We start from the raw sequence: 20,892 nt of genomic DNA, 5'->3' as shown, positions 1-20,892 counted from the left end.
TGGAGTAGGTAGTTCCAGCCTGTCTGTGCCAGCTTTAGGAGACTATAGAAAATTCTAGTGATAAACTGTTTGTATTCCCTAAATTGAAGGGATCCTTAAGCAGGGTAGGCATGGGAGTGTGTATGTATCTGTAGGAGTTCTGTTGGGATAGAAGATGCTTCTTGCCTGTTAATATGGAGGTGAAAGAGCAACTGATGATTTTCATCCTTCATCCCTGGGCAGGCTTTTAGAAATGGTGTATGTTTTAGCCATTTTAGTTGCACACCTATAATTTGCAGCATTTTTGACCAAACGCATCTTTGCCCATATCCTGGATTTCTCATCGATTCAACAAAGCTAAGAAAAAAAAAAAGCTGCATATTTATAGGGTTCATCGTTAGTGAGACTGATTTGAATTGTTGATTGAATTCAGATTGTGCTTGAAAAAAGAACGAAAAATGTTTTAAGGCAATATTCGTATAAAACATAAATGACACTCTAGCAGAACATGCAGGTCAGAACTTTACTTCCTAAGTGATTATTTTCCTGAAAACAAAAGCAGTGTAAAAAAACAAACAAACAAACAAAAACCCCTCAATTTCATCCAATTTAATAATTTTTCCACAATGAATCCAGTTAAGAGAGCATTACCTTTCTTACTTAAGATTATGAACATAACAATGCAGATTTGTGATGCAATTTAGCTGAAAAGATTATTCAATGTCATTAATGAACAAGATTTATATAAAATTTATACTTATTACCAGTTTTTCAGACATCACAATGAACTTTGCTTTCACTTTAAGTGTTGTGTGACTTAAATTTTGTGTACTGATTTAGAGAGCTTTTTGAATGCTTAAGATCAGGGAAATTTGAAATTAAACTCCAAGCGCTATTTGAGTGCTCTATAATATCTGTTTTAGTATTTCTCCACTGTATGATCTGTTGGAACAGTTGGTATAAGTCACAGAAAAATGCTGGATTAAATTTTCATTAATGAACCATTAAGCTTTATATATTTAGTAGTAACTTCATGATAACTATCTGTGAAGGCTGTATCAAGCCTTTAGTTTTATATGTTGAAGCTACAAATATTTGGTAGTTGATAGGTGTTGTATTCATAGTATAAATTTAAGAAACGCTATTTGTAATCTGAGATTTTTTGTGAAACTTGCTTGCAATATTTTATGTTCATAAACTAGTTTGAAGCCCCAAACACAATTTCATTTATCTTTACATTCTAAGCTTTATAGAATCTGCAAAAGTGTCCATCTGTTCAGCTGAGATTGCTTCAAATAGTGAGTGGTCAGAGAGACTTAGATGATAAAGGTCAAAGGAGCCTCTTGACCCTGTGATACTTGCTAAAGCAATTGGAGCATAGGGACTGATATACAGTTAGATATAGCTTGCTAACGCAATCTCCACTTTAATTGGTAATGATAGCAGGAATACACAGTAAAGTCATTGCTGAAAGAAAACAAAAAGTATCCAATATAGTAATTTATTACCAGTCAGTGGGTTTCACGCATAGGTTGTTTTACCCCTGCAGTGGTCAGAGAAAGCAAAAAGGTACTCTAACACTTAACTGAAAATGGATGCCCTGCTGCTATCAGAGATGCATGGTGGTCAAATGATTGCCTGTGCCATTAGCTTGGTAATGTTTTCTCTATTGTAAACTCAGCTCCCCATGTTCTTCCTGTGCATCAGCTGCAGATTGAAGGCTTTCTCGTTTGTCTTCTATTTGTGCTGCCAATCATCAAGCTGCTGTCCACCAAGCACATCTCAAGGAGGCAATTTTTTTTTACTACTATCGACTACCATCTCCAGCAGCCCAGGGCTCAGAGGATTTAGAAATGAATTTAATGCTTTAATTTGTACTGTGCCAACCATTTTGTGCATTTTTAGAATGTATTTTTCTTTGAGACAATTCCATGAGAATTCCACATTTCCTATTTTGCAAAACTGTCAAAGATTGTGCCTGCAAACCTGTCCCTGGAACATAGTTGTTTCTCTTATATATACTACCTAGTTTGCTCTGAAAGTTAGACTTCCTATTTATTTTTGTGAAAACTGCAACAATTACAAAGAGAACAATAATACTATTTTAAAGAACCAATTCTAGAACTATTTTTTCAACTGTTAACCATGCATTTTTACTAGAGATGAGCAAGAGCATGCATGCTGCGCTCATAAAAATCTGTGCCAGTGGAGGTGACTCACTGTCACCACTGCTGAAATGCACCACCCATCACCTCACTGTGCTCACATTCAATGGTTGGTCTTCAGAAATGTTAAGAAACATTAATGAATGCCCATGGGTGCCTTTTTTCCACACGGAGGAAAAATGTTTTGCTTTATCTACGCTTTCATGTCAGGTGCCATTTTGTCAGACAGCCTCTCTGCTGCCATCTGTCACATGGCAATAACATGTAATGGAATATTGGTGGGTAGGTTCAACCTGTACTGCCATATCACCAACATCCACCTCTGATGTTGTTGGCCAACTTAATAAAATAGGAGGCGTTACTTTCAGAGCATCCCTTGTATCTGTAATTCATCTCATTTAAAAGATCGAAGAGAAAAGGACCTATGAAGATGAAGCCATTTATTAAGCTATTCCATATTCTGTTTTTAAAATGACAAATACAACAAATGACATCACAAAGGCAGTAACATTTGTTTCTTCCTGCTATTGGGGACTAAACATAATGGAGAATAGAGTAGAGCTATCCTTTCAGAACAAGTGGATTTTTAAGATCCCTATGAGTAATAATCTTGCTTCAGTCAAAATATTTCTTCCAGATACATGAACCAAAAATGTAAAAGAGGGGGTAGGAGGAATGGATGGTTTCTTATAATCGGCTGTATGACACTTCCGTGCTTTTCTTATGAGCCTGGAGAGAGACCAGTGCTGGGTCATGATTCTGAGAAAAATTAGTTCTGAACTTGTGTTGACATCCTGTTAACTGTCATGATCAAGAGACAGGAAATTCTTAGCCTCCAATAAATTTTGGTTGGCAAATTCTGTTGCCTCATCTTTCCTCGCTGTAGTGTTCATTTTATTGTAATGAGCGTAATGATAGTTTCGTCTCACACTCTGGTACTATTTCAGAAATATAGTCTGTCTGTAATTACTGTAAAGAGCAGTTTTAATGATTTAGTTGTTTTGTTTTTTTTTTTTTGCTTAAAAACGTGTGGAATGGTGAAATATGTGAACTTTTGTTTACAGATTGTCTTCCTTGAATACACATAAGTAGGATGACGGTATTTGATTAATTAGCAATTTCTTATCAGTACTTATATTTAATAAGGGATTGTTTATTCTTTAAAGTGGAATTCTCGTTCCTTTGATGCAGATATTATCATGGACTTTAAATGCTCTGTTTTGTTGGGTGAGTGTTAGTAGTCTATTAAGAGTGTATATGTGAAAATAGCAACATTTAAATCTGCTAAGAAAAAACAAACCAACAAAACAAAACCAAAATCCTCAGGATTCTTAGAAATTATACCTTGCTCTTCCAAAATCAGAAGCAGTGCTTATTTTAATGAATCTTTCTTTTGACAGTACTTTGAAAAATCACTACTACCTGCACCCAAAATCTAACTAAATTCTATTTTTGTGCAATGGAGGATGGAGAAGAAGTAGCGTAGGAAGGAAGGGATGGATATTTCTCATCAGGCTAACTCACGTTTACATTATTGATTCACTTTGAAGGCACTGGGAAATTTCAGGCCTGTTTGTTAGCTGTATGTTATGTTTGATATAAAAATATGTACAACGGATAAAGAAGACCAAAAGGATATAAGAATTGCATTTAATACTTTCAGGCATGCTTTTGTGTAGAAGTTGATACCACCCACACTTTGAGAACTATTTCTTTCAGTGGTATTTAAGTGACCCCTAAGTATTTTTTGAGTCTGGTTTACTTTCCAAAGTCTGCTTGCCAGTTTATTTCTTTTGTGTAAAATGAACGTCAAGACCATTTTTGTCAAATGTATTTTTAGCACAAAACTCATAAAAAAAAAAAAAAAAAAGTGCTTCTGGTGAAGAAAAGTGGAACGCAAAATAAAGTACATATACACGAGGATTTGAAACAATACAGAGTCACTGCCAGCTAATGGACGTGTGTATTTTAAGTGCAACAGTGTTCCTAGATTAAGGAGGATCCCAGTGGGAAAGTGCCTTTAGAGAAAAGGCAGCTAGATAAAATAAGATTCGAATTTTACTTCCTGTGAAAGTTTTGTAATGTGTATGCATTTAACTTTTTTAAGGTAACACTGATGTATTTCATGACTATGGAGAAGGCAGCCCCCAAATCCCACAGAAAAAAATACTGTCCTGGTGCTAAGGTGATTTGGTAAAGATTTGTAAAGGGAGAAGGAGGAGTGTAAAAGAATAATCTTCCAGGAGCAGGAAGGGATTCCATGTCAAAAGAAATGAGAGATTTTTCAGTTTGTTGCAATGGCTTGTGTCCTGGCTATAATACCTTTAGCAGCAAATGAGGGATCTCTTATCTTATAGTTTCTATGCACAGAACATAACTTGCCATTTCAAAGCTTTCCTGAATCCCTGTTCTTTCTTAGATATGGAAAGCTGTGCTTCAGTCAGAAACGACGCTCAAGAGATTCATGAATGTGGTATCATTTTGGTCTGTAGCCATGCTTCTTTAAAAGCTCACAGGTGAAGGCTCAAAGAGAACACTCTCAGTGAATGCAAGCCTCTCCTAGAAGCAAAATATTCTGAATTCTAATTGCTAGCATGAATGTCATTGATGTGAAAAGCTTTGTGTTTGTTTTTTTTTTTGAATGAGGGATATCTGGCCTCACTACTGAACTTTAGCATCTAATGTTGTTTTGCTGGTTTGGGTGGTGGTGGCAGCACTCTTACACTGGGATTGGGAATGTTTAAAATAAGATTTTATAAGTCTTTAAAAGCTTTGTTTGATACTTTGTGACTAGGAAACATTTTAGCTGAAATGGTTGATGGTGCTTTTGGAATGATGCACGATGACACCATTTTCAGATAAAAATGAAGTACTTGCTACTTCTTAGTTTTAAATTTAAAACAATGAGTTAGCTATGTTATGTCAATGAAAACACTTTTAGCTTCGTGTTTCAGTTCTTACACTTCATGAAAATGTTTATTTTTTTATAAATTTGTCTTTCTTGACTGGTACAGATATACTTCAGATAGATTTCTTAAACTTATTGCTAGTGATGCAGAAGGAGAGCATATTCAGCTAATTCTTATAAACAAGTCAAGTGGAGCATCTGAATGTTCATAATTGTTTTAGAGTCACACACTTTGACAGTGGTGAAAAGGACAGTAGCTAGATTTTAAAATCTAGATCAAGTTATTAAAACCATGAAAAGCTTTGTCCCTACAATAGTTTTCAGAAGACTGTTAAAAGTAATCTTCCTAATTGCTACTAATGGAGGTAGGTAAAAGAAAGCTGGTGTATTCATCACTGAAGAGTCAGAAGGTAGGCTATATAAAAAATACTTTTTTAATTAGCAAGGGTGAATTAGAAAAAGAGGAGAACTCTATACTGTCCTTTGAAATTGGTGATTATCAAAATCTGTGGGTTATGCTTAGTAGTACAACACAGAGTTGTCACTTAACTTGCAGAACTGAAGGAAGCCTTTGTATTATTGAAGGACTTCTTAATGTAATAATTTGAAAATCATTTGGGGAATAAGGCTTGAATAGCTTGATATTTGGATATAGAATGTGATCACATTAACCCAGGACTGTCTTTCAAACTTTAAATAAAACTGCATTGAACAAAAATTGTCACAAAAAAAAAAAAAAAGCAAGACCTGTGTGATGACAACAGGGAGAACTCTGAGTTAGACCACATGGCTCAGAGGCAGTCCATTCTTTGTTATTGCTGCTGTTAGCCTACTTTCTGATGCCATTATTAAACTTTTCATGTGTTTATTATAAAAATAATAATAATAATTAATGACAATACCTATCTGTAGCCAATAAATCTAGTTTTGTAAAACACTTGTGGAACTTTAACAAATACACCATTCAGAATGTAAATAACTTAATCTACTTTTCAATAACCATCATCAGATGTTATTCCCAGCACTCTAGTTCAGTTATTTTTATGGGCTTCCTTCCATTTTCTGTCATCTTATGTTAGAGAGAATAGCTTGTCCATATGTCCTAAATAGTGTTTTATGTTTGTAGCTTTAGATGTCCACCTGCTTTCACTGAAATGAAATGCCTATTGCAGAGAGCTAAGACAACTTGGTAGATGCTTTTAGGATCAATGTCAATAAGCTTTCGAATTGCCAATAAACATTTATTGTGACCTCACACCCAGTAGCATCACCAGATTCCTCAACCAATTGACATTGTCAAGATATTTTCTAGTTCGAATGGCGATTTTTCCTAAAAGCTTCTAAATGTGAATCAACAAAATATAAGTGTATAAAACAGACAGAAATGTATGAATCTTCTATTTATTTCAGAACTAGTTTGTGAATTCCAGTGTGTACTTTACCTGAGTGTTAGGAAGCAGTATAATTAAAGATGGAAAATAATCCTAATGCTTAACTACATTTTTTTTAAAGGGAAGAGATGGTGGGGAAAAAAAAAAGCATGAACATTATCCTATAACCCCTTGTTTATCTAAGGATCTCCATAGGGAGGCTTAATGTTTTGTATTTAGAGTGTGTTTTCATCTGTTTTTAATATCATTCACTAATTAACAGAACATCGGGTCATTTTATTACTCCAAACTAAATAGTCAAATAACTTGTTGAATAAATAGGGTCAAAAGTTTTGTTCGTGGTTTTCTTGTTTGCTTGTTTGTTTCTTGTAACAGATCAGGAACAATTAATCCTACAAAACTTCTTTGTAATGTAAAAGGAGTTATGTAAAGAGTACTCTTGAATGAAAATGGTTAACATCATTTTCAAACTAAATTTAGCTGTCAATTTTTCTTTTTTTTAACTAATAGCTGATGGTTTATTGTAAGATTCAGCTCATACGCATAGCAGAAACAGCTCTTAATTTGCACTGGTAGAGTATTTCTGATTGTCACAATAGAAATTAAATGATCTAGAAAATCCTGTTTTCCTCTGACACTATTGCCTCTCTACAAAAGCTTCACTGGGCTGAAAATTTGCTCCTTTGTTATGTTTCTGCTTGCACATGCTTGCTTATGGGAAATGGTTTTAAGTTGAGGGAGGGGAGATTTAGGTTGGATGTCAGGGGGAAATTCTTTACCGAGAGTGGTGAGGTGCTGCAGACAGGTCGTGGATGCCCTGTTCCTGGAGGTGTTCAAGGGCCAGATTGGATGGGGCCCTGGGCAGCCTGGTCTAGTGTTGAATGGGGAGGTTGGTGGCCCTGCCTGTGGCAGAGGGGTTGGAGATTCATGATGCTTGAGGTCCCTTCCAACCCTGTCCATTCTGTGATTCTGATTCTATGATTGTAAAGATGAAATCTTTAGTATGAACACAGTACTGAGAGCATAGGCTAGTGCGGGACAATAAAAGCATATGAGTTGTAAATGCTTAAAGAAAAAAGGTAAAGGAATCAAAATGAAGTTTATACTCATGTCTGCTGTTTCCTGAAGATAGAAGTACTTCTTTAACAAATAAATCAGGATTCTGATAGCCGTTTTGTCACCATCTCAAAATTTGACTTTAACACTTGGTGATTCTCTTAGCACATTCAGAAAGCTCCCCTTGGCAAAGTGAGTCACAGTGATTTCTGTGAACTAAAATAGTTGCTTTTCTACAAAAGCATCTGAAGTGTGTCTCAAAAAAAGTATGTATTTTGACCTCTGCAATAAAAATTTATTGGACTATTCTATATTTCAAAGTCATTAGAGAATCTTGATTACAATATTTACAAGCATGTCACTTTGCATAAACTATTTAAAAGAAAAATCTTGTTCTGAAGTAGCAAATGAATAAATGCAATTACGTTGAACTTAATGGGGGATGTAATGGATTTAGCCTATTCCTTGTGCAACTTTGCTGATATCTCCAAAACTACAAAATGCTATGGATTTGTTTGAATGCTAAATATTTTTCTTTCAGGTAACAGATAACAGCCTTATTCAACAGCCCTTTACTATTTTACCAGTTAAGACAAAATGGAACAACGCAAACTTTCATGTTCTCTTATTTGATCTGGAAAAACTTGTGGATATTCTGCTGTCATCTCAACTCTGTGGGTTGAAGTCATCAAATTCATTCCACAACTATGATGCTCTAGAAAGAGCCAAAAGTACTACTGAGAAAAGAGCACTAACATTAAAAAGAAATAAAACTGCTGGGTTCACATTGTCAGTGGATGGACAAGTAGGTACTGTTTGTGCAAACCAGGTCAATATAGATTCTAACACAATTAGGCCTTTGGAAGAAAGTGGTGGCGTAAAAAGACAGAAAAAAATGAAGAGTTCAAGAAAGACTAAAATGCAGCCATCAGGAAACATTGATGTGAACATCACCACAGATACAGCTAAACTGCTTTTGTCATGTCTCTTACCCTGGGGTGTAGATAAAGAAATAGATAATCTTTGTGTTGGGCAATTAGATATCTTAAGGCTGCAGAGCCCAGTTGCTTTTGGACTTGTGTCAAATGAAAGCCACCTCTCGTTGATGTTGCCGGGATGGAAATGTACTGATGGTGGTGTGCTAGAAGAACACACTTCAAGCAACTTGTTTTCAAAAAGAGTGCTTGATTTATCAAACAAGTACCTTGCCGCAACCGAAGGGCACACTGGTGAGAAAGATGGAGCAGTGAATAATGTTTACGGAACAAAGGGAGCTGAAATAATTTTTTTCTTATTAAGCAGAATACTTTTAATCAACAGAGTTTTTAACATGCCTTCAGCACATACGAGTCAAATTGAAAGGTAAGAAAATCTTGTCTTGTCTTCCTTAACAGCAAATTGCTTTCTTCTTTGTTTTGTAGAATGCTCTTAAAATGAAAGGAGGTTGCAAGAAAGTTAAATACCTGTTCTTCTATTTAGCTGATGAGTAAACTTGTTTCATCTGAAGAAGAATTAGAGCTATCCAACTTCACATCCTGTCTTTAAGAGGGAATGCTTTTTCTCAGAGTTTAAAGAGAGTAATGAGGTCTCCTAAGACATATTTGGACGCATTAACACATTTGCGCTGTGTTGACTTTCACTTCCTGTAATATACTTACCCTGTCTTCATAGATAAACAAAATGTGAGCCAAAAACAATCTGTCCTAGTTATCCTATCTGAAGTAATATTCTCGTGTTGTAAGAACGATCCCAAATAGCATTTGTTACTCAAAACAAATTTAATTGACTTAGTGCTTCTTTCAGCATTAAGGGGAAAAAAATAGCATGCTCAACACTATTTGACACAGCCAAATAGAGCATACTAATCAGGCAATGGATATTGTCTGTCCACAGACTGTTGTCATTCAGAAAACCTATGTTGGTCTGTATTTAGTATTTTCGGGACAATTAACTTCAGTGTTGTTGATGCTATAGCCTAGAGGCAATAGGAAGAACAAAAAATATTGATCCTTGTGCTGCAAAGGACTGTGCATCTTCCACAAAGCTGTAGGCATTCAAGATGCCTCAGGAGATATGCAAGATCCTACAAGACATACATGGATTTCTCAGTTGCTCTTCTTGCTTATTACATTGCCTGCTGTTCCATACTCAATGCAAGATGTTACACAAAATGATATTTCCAGGATTCCAGATTGGACTTCAATTTCTTTTTGTACAAACAAAATTTGTTTGCACTTTGTTGTACAATGCTCTGGCAGAGATGTATAAATATAGAAACATTTTAGATTTGAACATTTTGCCAGACATAAACTCTGTATTTGGAACATCTCTTCCATAAAATTATGAAAGCTGTATAGAAAAAAATGACCTCATCTGAATAAGAGCTCTTGAGTTTCTCCCTATGCTTTTTTTTTTTTTTTTTAAATTGTTATGTAATATTTATGTGTATTTTTAAGCTCTGAATTTTCCTTTTGCTCTCCTTAGCAGGAATAACATGTGCTTTCTTTCTGGGTAGAAATAACATTCCTCTTTTTGTCCTGGCTGTACTTGCACACTCATACTAAGTTTAGAGGCTTTTCCTTCTTTGTCTCTCGCGCATCTGGAAAATAACTGAGAAGAAGCTTTTTTCTTTTCCTAATATAGAAGGATAGCACTCTTTTTCAGGGAACTAGATCAGAACTAGACTACATGAGGTGAATCAACACAGACCTGAAAGGCTCTAGTCACCCGGCCTTTTCCTCTGTACTGCTGATGACAAAGTATTTTTCTCATCATGGCTCTTTCTTCAGACTGTATTTTTTTCCAATATATTGCAAAAACTGTTACAAAATGTTTGATATGTGGTCTGTAAGTTTCCTTTCCCTCTTTTTTTGTCCCCTAATTCTAAGCATAGTATGAATAGGACTATTTATTTAATGTGATACTGAGATTCATCATTCATTTAACTTTTTCCTCTGTGATTTCTCTGAGGGAATTATCACAGTTGATGTTAATTTTTCTTGAAATCTTCCTGTATGATATATCCTTTCATTGTTCACTTTGCATTCAAGATTGAAATGAGCTTTGTTTATGTTGAGTTGTGGTACAATAATGCACTTTGCCTCTTTAAGAGTTTGAAAGAAACTAAGAACATGTGACTTTCTACAATTTGCTTTCTAAAAGTACAAAGTAGCCACACTTGCTCCAGCAGTTGATTGAGTTAAAACTACTGCATGCTCAAGGGAAAAACTAAATACTGAATTTTAATTTGCTGCAGCATTTACTGAAGAAGTTAATAAGATGTTTTATACAGCTTGCAAGGGTCCTGATTTACTAATTATTACTGCAGTAACACAACTCTTACTAGCTCAATTACTAATATGGAAGATAAAAAGCAATTTCATTTTCTTTAGTCAGAATTCTTCTATCTTTTCAGTATTTTCATTTTCACAGCTATATAACCTTCCATCCTGTGAAAGTTTATTTTCTGTTGGCACATGAGTGCAAATCCAAGAAATGTGAAGCTTTATAACATTTAAGTTCAGAGCAGGTTAAAAAAATGTGTACAGACTAGCCAGTGAGTAAATACTTAATATGTATGTAGCTGGTATTCAAATTCTTGCCCAATTTCATATTAATAGATGAGCACATTTATTTCTAGCAGTGTAGCTGGATGTCCAGGTATGTTACTACTACAATACTACCATGGCCTTGTGGTTTACGATTTTAGGATTCTAACTTTCTTCTGCTAATGCTGTATCTCTTTGCATGTGGCAATGAAATACTCATTGGTCTATAGGGAGAATTATTTCATTGACAGACAACTGTGCCTAGATCCAGGGAATATAATAATAAAATTTAAATTTCTTTGGCATATCTGATTTTATTACTACAGCAGAGCGAAAGGATTTTCTTTTCTGTTAAGTAAATACACTTTTAATCTGGAGAATCAAAACTGGAAAAATGCAGTTCATATATTATTGCGTATTCTTGGATGAAAATAATCTTATTTTGAGCAGAAATTCTGTCTTTGTCAGCATGTGTATGTTTCTGTTTCTGCGTAAACCATGAATTTGACTGTTAAGCACCCTCAGTTAACATGGGCTGAAGAACTCTTGATGAGCTTTTGTAAGTTTTTAGGTAATGACTTCAATCAGTAAGTTTCAGGATGTAGTATAGTGGTCTAATACTGTCTACCCGACTGCATGAATAAAATTGTTGGGATGTGAAAACAATGAACAGTGGATTAGAAGTTTTGAACATGCTATCAAACCAGCAATAAACTGTTTTAAAAACAAATAAAAATAAAGTATCTTTCAACAGGATTTGAGCATTTCAAAAAATAAACAGTTTGCAATCCAAAGAAGAAAAAAGTATGAAAAGCTTGATTTTGGAAGAAGTTGGAGATGAGTCTATAAACTATTATTCATAAAGATGTTTTTGAATCTGCAATTTTTTGCAATTTGATCACAGTTGTGAAAATAAAGGAACTTGCATAAAAATGTCATTATAAAAGTGGGATATAAAAAGGAAAAAGCTATCACAAGATCTTAGTTTTGATATCTGCATCTATAACAGTGCTCAAGCTGACAGTTTTCAGAGTTTAGTATCATGAAGTTTTTGTAACAGTACAACTTACTAGTTGATTTTTAAAGATGAAATATTTTTAAATGCTATAACTTCAGAGTCACTATAGAAAAGTATTTAGAACATTGTTTAAAATAGTGTAAGAGTGTAAGGCTTTTCCCTTGCTTTCTTCTGTTTTCATTCTTTTTCTTCATTACATTCTTGAATTAGTCAGAGACAAGTACTGAAGGGTTTTCCTAAAGAGGTATTCATATACATGTTAGTCTCCTAAGTTCTAGCTCTGTATCAAAATCCCAAGTATTACAGCCATATTCTAAATGAAAATTTAGAACTCTGAAAGAGCTATAAAATAAAGCTATCACTTTTAGACTTTTATGCTATGTAATAGAAAGATGACCCAAATACTGCATGAAAATTTTATCTTAATGCAATTCTTTATATCATGTTAAAGTCATAATCAAAATATTTTGGGTTGTATGTATAGTTCCTGCATCTCGATGATGGTCTTGGGCTTGTGGATATTTGACTGTTTCAATAGCAAGTTGAGGGTGAAAAATTCAAATTATTCTTGAAGAGAAATTATATCATACGTAAGTGAAATAGGTAGTAAGAACATTTAGATCAGATGTTAAGGGAAGTTTTTCACTGAGGGGGTGGTAAAGTGCTGTAACAAGTTGCCCAAAGAGCTTGTGGATAGTCTGTGCCTAGAGATGTTCAAGGCGGGGTCGGATGGGGCCCTTGGCAATCCAGTCTAGTACTTGATCTAGTGGCTGGCAAACCTGCCTGTGACTGGGATTGAAACTTCATATTCCTGAGGTCCCTTCCAATCCAAGACATTCTGTGACTCTATGAATATCCACCTTTAATCAAACATAAAATTTTTGTATGTTCAGATTTTATTCAAGTTTCATATTCTTTCAGCCTACAGCAACCAGAATCTGTACACAGCAAATGGCAAAATGTGGAAGCAGCCATATCTTCATTTCCCAGTTTCTATGGAGAGTTACCACGCAGTAAGTATATGGAAATATGGCAGTACTAGCTTTTTATGGTGTTATGTTTTGCATATAATTCATCGCTAGAATATATTGCTTATCTTCAATAATGAATATATATATATTCTTTAGTTTTAATGATGTTCATAAAGAAATTGTATTAATCTGTTATTTTCTTTTGTGAGTGTCATTTTTACATACAAAAGCATGTAGACTGATAAGCAATGCAGTATTCAAGGAAACATTTTGTGTGGCAAAACACATTAGCTGAATTTCTTAAGATATTTTCTAGTTATCTGAAAAACTGAAATATAATGAAATGGTCATCTTTACCCTCCCCCATCTCCCTCAGCACTGTTACATGCCCACCCTGCAATATATACAACCCTTCAAGCAAACTGTTGCCTTAGTAATGTGAGGGTTATCTTGACTGTTCAATAATGCCCTTAGACTTTTGGCTTAAGGCAAAATAAAGTAATCTCTTCATGCTAATGTCCCATAGACAGTCATTCACTGATCTTGGCTTGCAGGCCACTGTAAATTTGTTCTTACAGCATGCAGTGAACCAAAGAATAGAAGCTGGAATGTAGATTTTTCACAATAAGTTACCTAGCAGATAGTGTTCCTGTTATAGGTTAAGTCCTGTCTAAACTGCTAACATGAACTCTTTTAAGTAATGGCTTGACCTTCTGGTATGTAAATAAGCCTTGAAAACCCCATCTAAATCATCTTTTATTGTATCTTTTCTTCTCTCTTAGACATGCTGTAGTTATTATGTGATATAACTTGTGATGATAGCAAAAATACTTGCTAGAAAAAAGAAGTTAAGGGATGATAAAAAGTAAATGGATAAATTGCACAGAAGTAGAGATTACTAAAATATTAATGACAAAGTCACATTAGAACAGGATCTTTCAATGTATTTTTACATACATGGACATAAAGCTGAAGTCCGCTTGGATGAGAGCAGAAGATAACGTTGGATAGGGTACTGTTTCCTGTACTCTTTTTCAATCTCAGGGATGCTTGTTGAAAGATCACTTTGTTTACAATGGAGTTGCTTCAGGTTAGCTCTTCTATCAGCTAGTAAGAACCATCTCAGTGGATGGATGGTTGTGTTGTGTGTTTGGGTTGCTTGTGAATTTTGGTGTTGCTTTAACACTTAGAGTTGCCAAAACCAAATCAGTTTCCTGTTTTCAAGACATTATATTGTATTGGCATTCAGATATTAGTGTCTGGATTCAAAGGGTCGTACAACTAATTTGCTTGATTTATGCCTGGCAAGGAACCTCATTGCAAAGTCCTGAGATGTGTGACATTTCTCTATTGAAGTCTAAATGAGGAAGAAGTGGACTGAACATGTGATGTTTAAATGCTTATAGTTTAAATTGTGCTTTACTTTAGAAAGCACCTAAAAAGTCAATGTATAATAATAGAAGCCATACACAAATATGTGGAATACATTTCATAACTAGCAGCCCTCCAGTTTTGCTTGCAGTTATTTGACATTTTTCACCACAGACAAATATTGTTGCCCGTAAGCAGAAAAGCAAATTGGGCAGATTAACTGCACTAAATGTAATTCAGTGTATTTTTGCTTAGACTTTACTGTTTATTGGTAAAGAAACATACAAGTTATTGTAGAATTTACCTAGCAAAAACCATAGTTACATGCTCCAAATCTGAAAAGTATCAAATCTGAAAAGTATTAACAAAAGAGAAAGAACATAATGAAATGTGGTGGACAGATTCTTAGTTGTTCTATACAGAAGGACAAACAAAGTCACGCGTAGAAATTGGAAACTGCAGAAGTGTATGAAAATGATTTTCTGATCTTACAACTTAAAAGTATAGGCATTTTCTTTAAAACTGTAGGTTACATCATTTCATAGATCTTGAGGAAGAGAATCCTGTAATAAGCACTGGATGTAGAAAAGACCAAAACATAGTTATTTCTAGTTTCTTCATCAGCTTCTTCTCCAAGTTCAGAGGATCCACCACCTCATAATAGCATGAATAATAAAAAACTGTCAATGCTCTGATTGTTTTCCTTTGTATAAGCAACTTTAAAACTGTGGAACAGCTCATTTTATGAGCATACCGCATTACAGAATCAGTAGATACGCTTTTCATTGAATTAAGGTAAATTTGCTGCAAGCTGGAAGTGGGAGCAATATATGTAGAATAGAATTATGTTTTTCCATCTGAGCCTGTTTTCTCTTTCTTATTGTCATACACTTACAAGGATCAAATGAGGAGAATTACATTTTTACCTACTAATCTGGGTATTATAGCTTTGATTCTTCTAGATTTGGTTGATTTTTGACTAATTAAAAAAAAAAAGATTTTCAGTTCTTTCATACTTAGCCTTGTCCTATGTGAAACATATCCTATAAACTTCAAATTTAATTTGTTTGAAGGATCTTGGTACAAGTCTACAAAATGAACACTGAAATGCTCAAAGACTTGCTAGTCACAAAGCATAAATTCCTGGGTTTGTATAAATTTGCACAGTTGCATAGATCTCTTCTAAATTAACCATTAGATTGTACATAGTATAGTATGTTTAAAAGCCATGATGGGTTTGCTCTCTTTGCAGATAATTAGATCACTGTAAACAAAATGAACCAAAATGATGTTGGATGAGAATAAATGTATGCATGCCTTATGCTTATGTTATGAGATAAAAATGTTTTCTGAGAAATTATTTTCGCTGAATCATTATGTTGCTGAAGTGAAAAATTCAAAATGTGAAGTATCCTTCTTTTTGTCAACTGTGTATTCTGTCAGTTCATAAATTGCACATGTTTTTTAGATAAGAGTAGACGCCGTTCCTCTGATTTTGCGAATGCTTCACTGCTGAAACTCATTTGTTGTTGGAGTGACCAGTCTATAAAGGTAGGAAGCAGTCTGTGCTAATTACAATAATGAAATCTTTAGGTAATATTGACCTCAGTATTTGGAATCTTTCATACAGTGCAATAGTTAGTAATGTATGGTAAAAATGTCACATAACTCATGTTATTAGTATCTTCAAAAATCAGTAAAAATTTCAGTATGGGATATGCTACTAATGAAACTATCTTGCCTTTCAGTACATATTTAAATATGAGAAAGCAACTGTTCTTTAATCTGAATGAATAGCAATTATCAAGCAAAGCATACTTAATGATATTTTATCTTGTGTTTTAGTAATGAATTACCTGTTCTTCGATGGCTAGATGTAACTTATAAAGGCTATAATAAGGGCATCATCATACATTAATGTATTATGCAGGAAACAGAAAATGCATTCTTAAGGGCATATAAAATTAATCCCATATATAGCATTAGAGCACTCCTCAGGAATGAGCTAGAAAACAGTGTAAGTTATAGGTTTCCAGGTCAGCTGAAGGTGTGTCAATGAAAGCTCGTGTTAGTGAAAAATCCCATGTCTGTAGAGATAAATTGCTTTTTCCTGAGAATTCACAGGAAACTATGAAGCAGTCTGAAGAGTGAAATGTAGAATTCATTTTTAATTTTGGAAATACGCATTTAAATAAATGTATGAGTCAATTAACGTTCAAAATTAGGAAACTGAAGACATGATACTGCATCCACAAGGGATTTTACTCTAGAAAAGGAAATAACTGTAAAAGGTCTATTTTATGATGCTACTTTTAAAATTGACTGCAATACTTTGCTTGTTTTCAATTGAATGAATATTTTCCAGGGCTGACACAAGGGATGGCACCATGGTGGTAGATCTCTGTTCTGTTAGAGAAAGATTTTAATGGTTTCTGTAAATATATCCAGTTGAATTCAACATTTTATCTTGAACTTAACGGTTATTTATCATATCTCCATTGTCTACATGTCTTGCATATTATTTTAGCATTCTTCCCTCACAAACTGCCCCACTTCTCTTATAGTAATTTTTTTCTTTCTGGAATCTTTTTTTAATGAAAAAAAGGAAAATAATAACTTAGTTTCTATAGCTGCAATTGTCACGTGAAATCCATTTAATCCCTTGCTGGCCTGACCAGCTGCTAAAATTCTTTATGGAGTAGAGTTATATAGTCATGAAACTAGCATTTGCAGCATAGCTGATTATGTAAGATCTATGTATTTATATTTCCCGATGAATTTAGTGCCTGATCAGTTTATACAATGCTAATGGTCTTATCTGCCAAAGGAGATTAGTCTGCAGGAAGATAAGATTTGGAATAAGCTACATCATATCTTTTTCTTCTGAAAAGATTTTATATCCAGTGAAATTGTGAAGTACTGCAAATACCATGCTATGAGCTCTACTCACATTTTAACATTATTCAGACAGTGGTTTGTAGCTGCAGCGATCTTTGCAAACCAGTTTTGTAGCACAGTTTTTTGTTTGCTTTAAGCTATTGTAAATATAATATTCGAAATCATTTGTGTTACCAACAGTAATGAGTATTCAGCTACCCATGGCTTACATAAAATGATTGTTTTATCAATAATTGGATGGCATTAACGCTCTCTTTATACACCAACAATTCCATTGCCAACATATAAATCCTGAACAGCCTGATTAAGCGGTCATGTACATCCAGCCCAAGTTACCCTGCTTTAAAAAAAGTTTTCTTCTTTTATTTTATTTTATTTTTTTGTGGAGGATACTGATTCTCAGACATGACTCAAAGGACTTGCCATTTATTGATTCTTCATCTTCTTATTGTACTGTAACAGGTTCTGTGCAAGCAAGGAAACAGAAAGAACCTGCTGCAAATGATTGATCATGGCTTGACTGACTAACTGACTTATTGAAAGTGAAGGGCCAAGGGAGGGTCTTTGTCTTAAACTTTAAAAATGCATGTATTTTTAAAATATTTTTCCAACAATTTTCCCCAACTGATTTTAACGCGCTTTCCTGTTCTTCAAGTGAAATATAGCATTTTGTTGCTACACTCCAACCTTACCCTGAAATTTTGCTGGCCTTTTTAGAAGTGTGCATGCACACACACACACACACACACAATTACTTGCCCTGAAATACATAATAATGAGGTAGTGGTGATTGTACTTCTGCCCTTAGTTGTCCTTTTTCTATATTTAAAATAGTCTGCTACTCTACGTTATCTTATTTGGTTATATTTTATTTTTATATTCTACATTATTATATTATTGGTGCTTTATGAAACCTTTTTATGTCAAAGAATGCACATTAAAACAAAATTTCTAAGAAATATTTAGTAAATGGTCGAACTGCAGCACACAAGTAGTTCTTTGATGTTGCTGAATCTAACAGAGATAAGGATATTTTTTTTTCCACCAGGCACTTTCTTTTAAAATAATTCCTTTGCTATTCCTAGGCTCCTTTAAATGATAGATGTTTAAATGTCTCCTGTCTTTGCTTCTATAAACAAGGATTCAATTCATGACAGCATGCAAGTAGTCTATCATACTTTTATGGCACACATCAGTCTATGGGTCCTCAGCAGTTTGCCTCTGTGTTATGTATGATGCTGTCAGGCCACTGTGGTGTAGCACACCCATATGGAAATGTCTGCTTAATCACATCAACTACTAATACCTTCATCAGCAATAGGAGTCCTGCATCTGTTCCTACTAGTTCAGATATACCTAGTCATGAGACAGTTCTAATTTTAAAACTGTCCTCTTATATATAAACCCAAGTAATAAGATCTTGTTAGAACTTGGCTGTATTAATTCAGGATCATCATCAGAAAAACAGTTTATATAGCTTCAGTGTATAGCATTTGGGTCCTGGTTTAGATGTTCACAACCTCTCCCCCCCCCCCCCCCCAACTGTCAGCAGGTATTCCTGTTCTTTGCAAGAAACTTTGCACTATCTCTAATTAGCTAGCCAATTCTCCCCTTAGGGAAACTAATGATGTCATATTTAAATCTCTGAAGTAATCATGTGCATGAGGATTGTAGTTGGTTTAGCTTCCCTCTTTCATCTATGGGAAAAGATGGACACAGAATAGAAACTGTTCAGATTTTCAGACTCTGGGCTTTCTCATCTCTTTCTATTAATTTATGCAAAACATCTGTATTTTTTTTTATTATTTTAGTTACTTAATTTCTATTAATATCTAAAATAAGGTGGATGAATCTGAAATATTTTACAAAGATTTTTACTTGAAAATGTTAGATCACCTCATTTCAAGAACCTTGCTGATAAGATGATCTATCTTCTCTATTGATGTTGCTTAAGTTTGCAATAATTTCCCTAACAAGCTCTGAATGCATTTCTTTTTACAGTACCTGATTCTTTACCTGTAGCCAACTGACTACATTATTAGTGTCTAAACAATAATAATTCTCTTGATAGTTGCTGCCCAGTAGATCCCCTGTATAGCCATACCACTGTGCTTTAGAAGGAAGGAAATTAATTTACGCCCAAAAACTGCTCAAAAAATCATTACAGCTAGTGCATGGTAGGTCACAGCTTCTTCTTCCCGCCCTTCACCACCTCCCCCCTCCCTCCCCAATATATCTATCTGTTCTTGTTGTAGGAGCTTTAAATTAGAGGAAAGCAAATTGGGTACTGCAAGTCTGATGTTTTGATCTGTAGGGTTTTGCTCACAGATGTGACTGTTATGGAGGTATCTGGGAGGCAGCTTCTGGAAGGCTCAACCCTGCAGAGGTTATGGTCTGAGCAATAACCAGGGGTGATGTCTAATGCCTTTTCTCATCAAGCCCAGTCATTATAAAGAGAATAGTAATGCCTGGAAATAATTGATTAGGAGTAGAAAGGAAAGCCAATATAACTTTTCACTTATCTTTCTGAATTGTTCTCTGGTATTGCAGCTGCAGACCCTGATAGTCAGGCAATTGCCTTTTACCCTTGAATATCTCTGTTTGTAGTTGGACATATGCTATTTATACTTCATCAGGTATAACCTTAGAGAAGCATAATTTCTGTCGTCTTTCACAATCACGGATAATAAAAACACATTAGCCAACAAGATAGCCAATACGTGTAATCCAGAAGGGTGCTAAGAGTGCACTGGAAAATGTCAAAGACTAAAACTATTCACTTAAATGTGCTTTGTGTTAAAAACAGGTAAATCTTCATGAGGTTTTTAAACTTTGTGATAATGTCAGATGAGGTATGTGGATTGCTGGGGAGAACACAGTGAGAGAACAAAACCAAACGTGAAACCACAGCGAGCCCTGTGGTAATGTGGATTCAACAGAATGATAGACAGGCTGCCTGCAGAGACATACAGGTGCTTCCACAATATCATGTTGTGCCATTTGGAACAGGTTTTTTATTCTACTCTAAGATGTTAGAGGAAATTACATGTTACAAATGCTGCCTGGATGGCATACACAACAATGGAACAGATAATGAATATCTAATCCAAATTATGTTTTTAGCAGATCAAAAAACACAAGAAATAGGTAATGTGCACAATTTCCTTGTGTGATTCTTGTCAGAAATACTCGTTTTGTCAAGAATTTTCTTAAGACAATGAAAACTTCTCAGGGCTTCAGTCTCTTAATTACTATAGATACGTTGTAAGAGTCTGATATAAAGTAGGATCTGTAATCACCAAAGCTCAGTGTTTTATGGATGTGAGGAAATGGAAACTGCCTTTGGTTTCCCTTGTAAAATAAAGTACTATTATGACAAGGTGAAGGTTTACACTATGTAACAGTACATAGAACTGGGTTCATTTGCTGTGAAATTTCACACTGTGGACCTGACCAGGGTATTCTTGTCTATAATAAGATATTTTGTCATGAAGGACACCTAAAAGCCTTTGTTCTGCTTAATGATTTGAATTTATAAGAGTGGCTAGAACTGTGACTGAGGATGGCCTGTGAATTCACTATACTTG

At 34.7% G+C, this 20,892-nt stretch overlaps 1 protein-coding gene across 7 annotated transcripts in view; it reads left to right on the top strand.

Annotated features, from left to right (window-relative positions):
• Window positions 1–20,892, top strand: part of WDR72 (WD repeat domain 72) — a 107,099-nt gene that overhangs the window by 45,378 nt on the left and 40,829 nt on the right. For all 7 annotated transcript variants that reach the window (XM_042824646.1, XM_042824647.1, XM_042824644.1 and 4 more), the window contains 3 exons: window positions 8,041–8,861; window positions 12,987–13,078; window positions 15,876–15,958. In XM_042824646.1, the coding sequence (XP_042680580.1) occupies window positions 8,041–8,861; window positions 12,987–13,078; window positions 15,876–15,958 (996 nt within the window). The remainder of the gene's footprint in view (window positions 1–8,040; window positions 8,862–12,986; window positions 13,079–15,875; window positions 15,959–20,892) is intronic.

Source organism: Centrocercus urophasianus, unplaced genomic scaffold (assembly GCF_019232065.1).
Source record: "Centrocercus urophasianus isolate 14NV4802_14NV808 unplaced genomic scaffold, USGS_Curo_1.0 seq_23, whole genome shotgun sequence".
NCBI classification, from domain to species: domain Eukaryota; kingdom Metazoa; phylum Chordata; class Aves; order Galliformes; family Phasianidae; genus Centrocercus; species Centrocercus urophasianus.
This window is presented reverse-complemented; position numbering and strand designations above follow the sequence as displayed.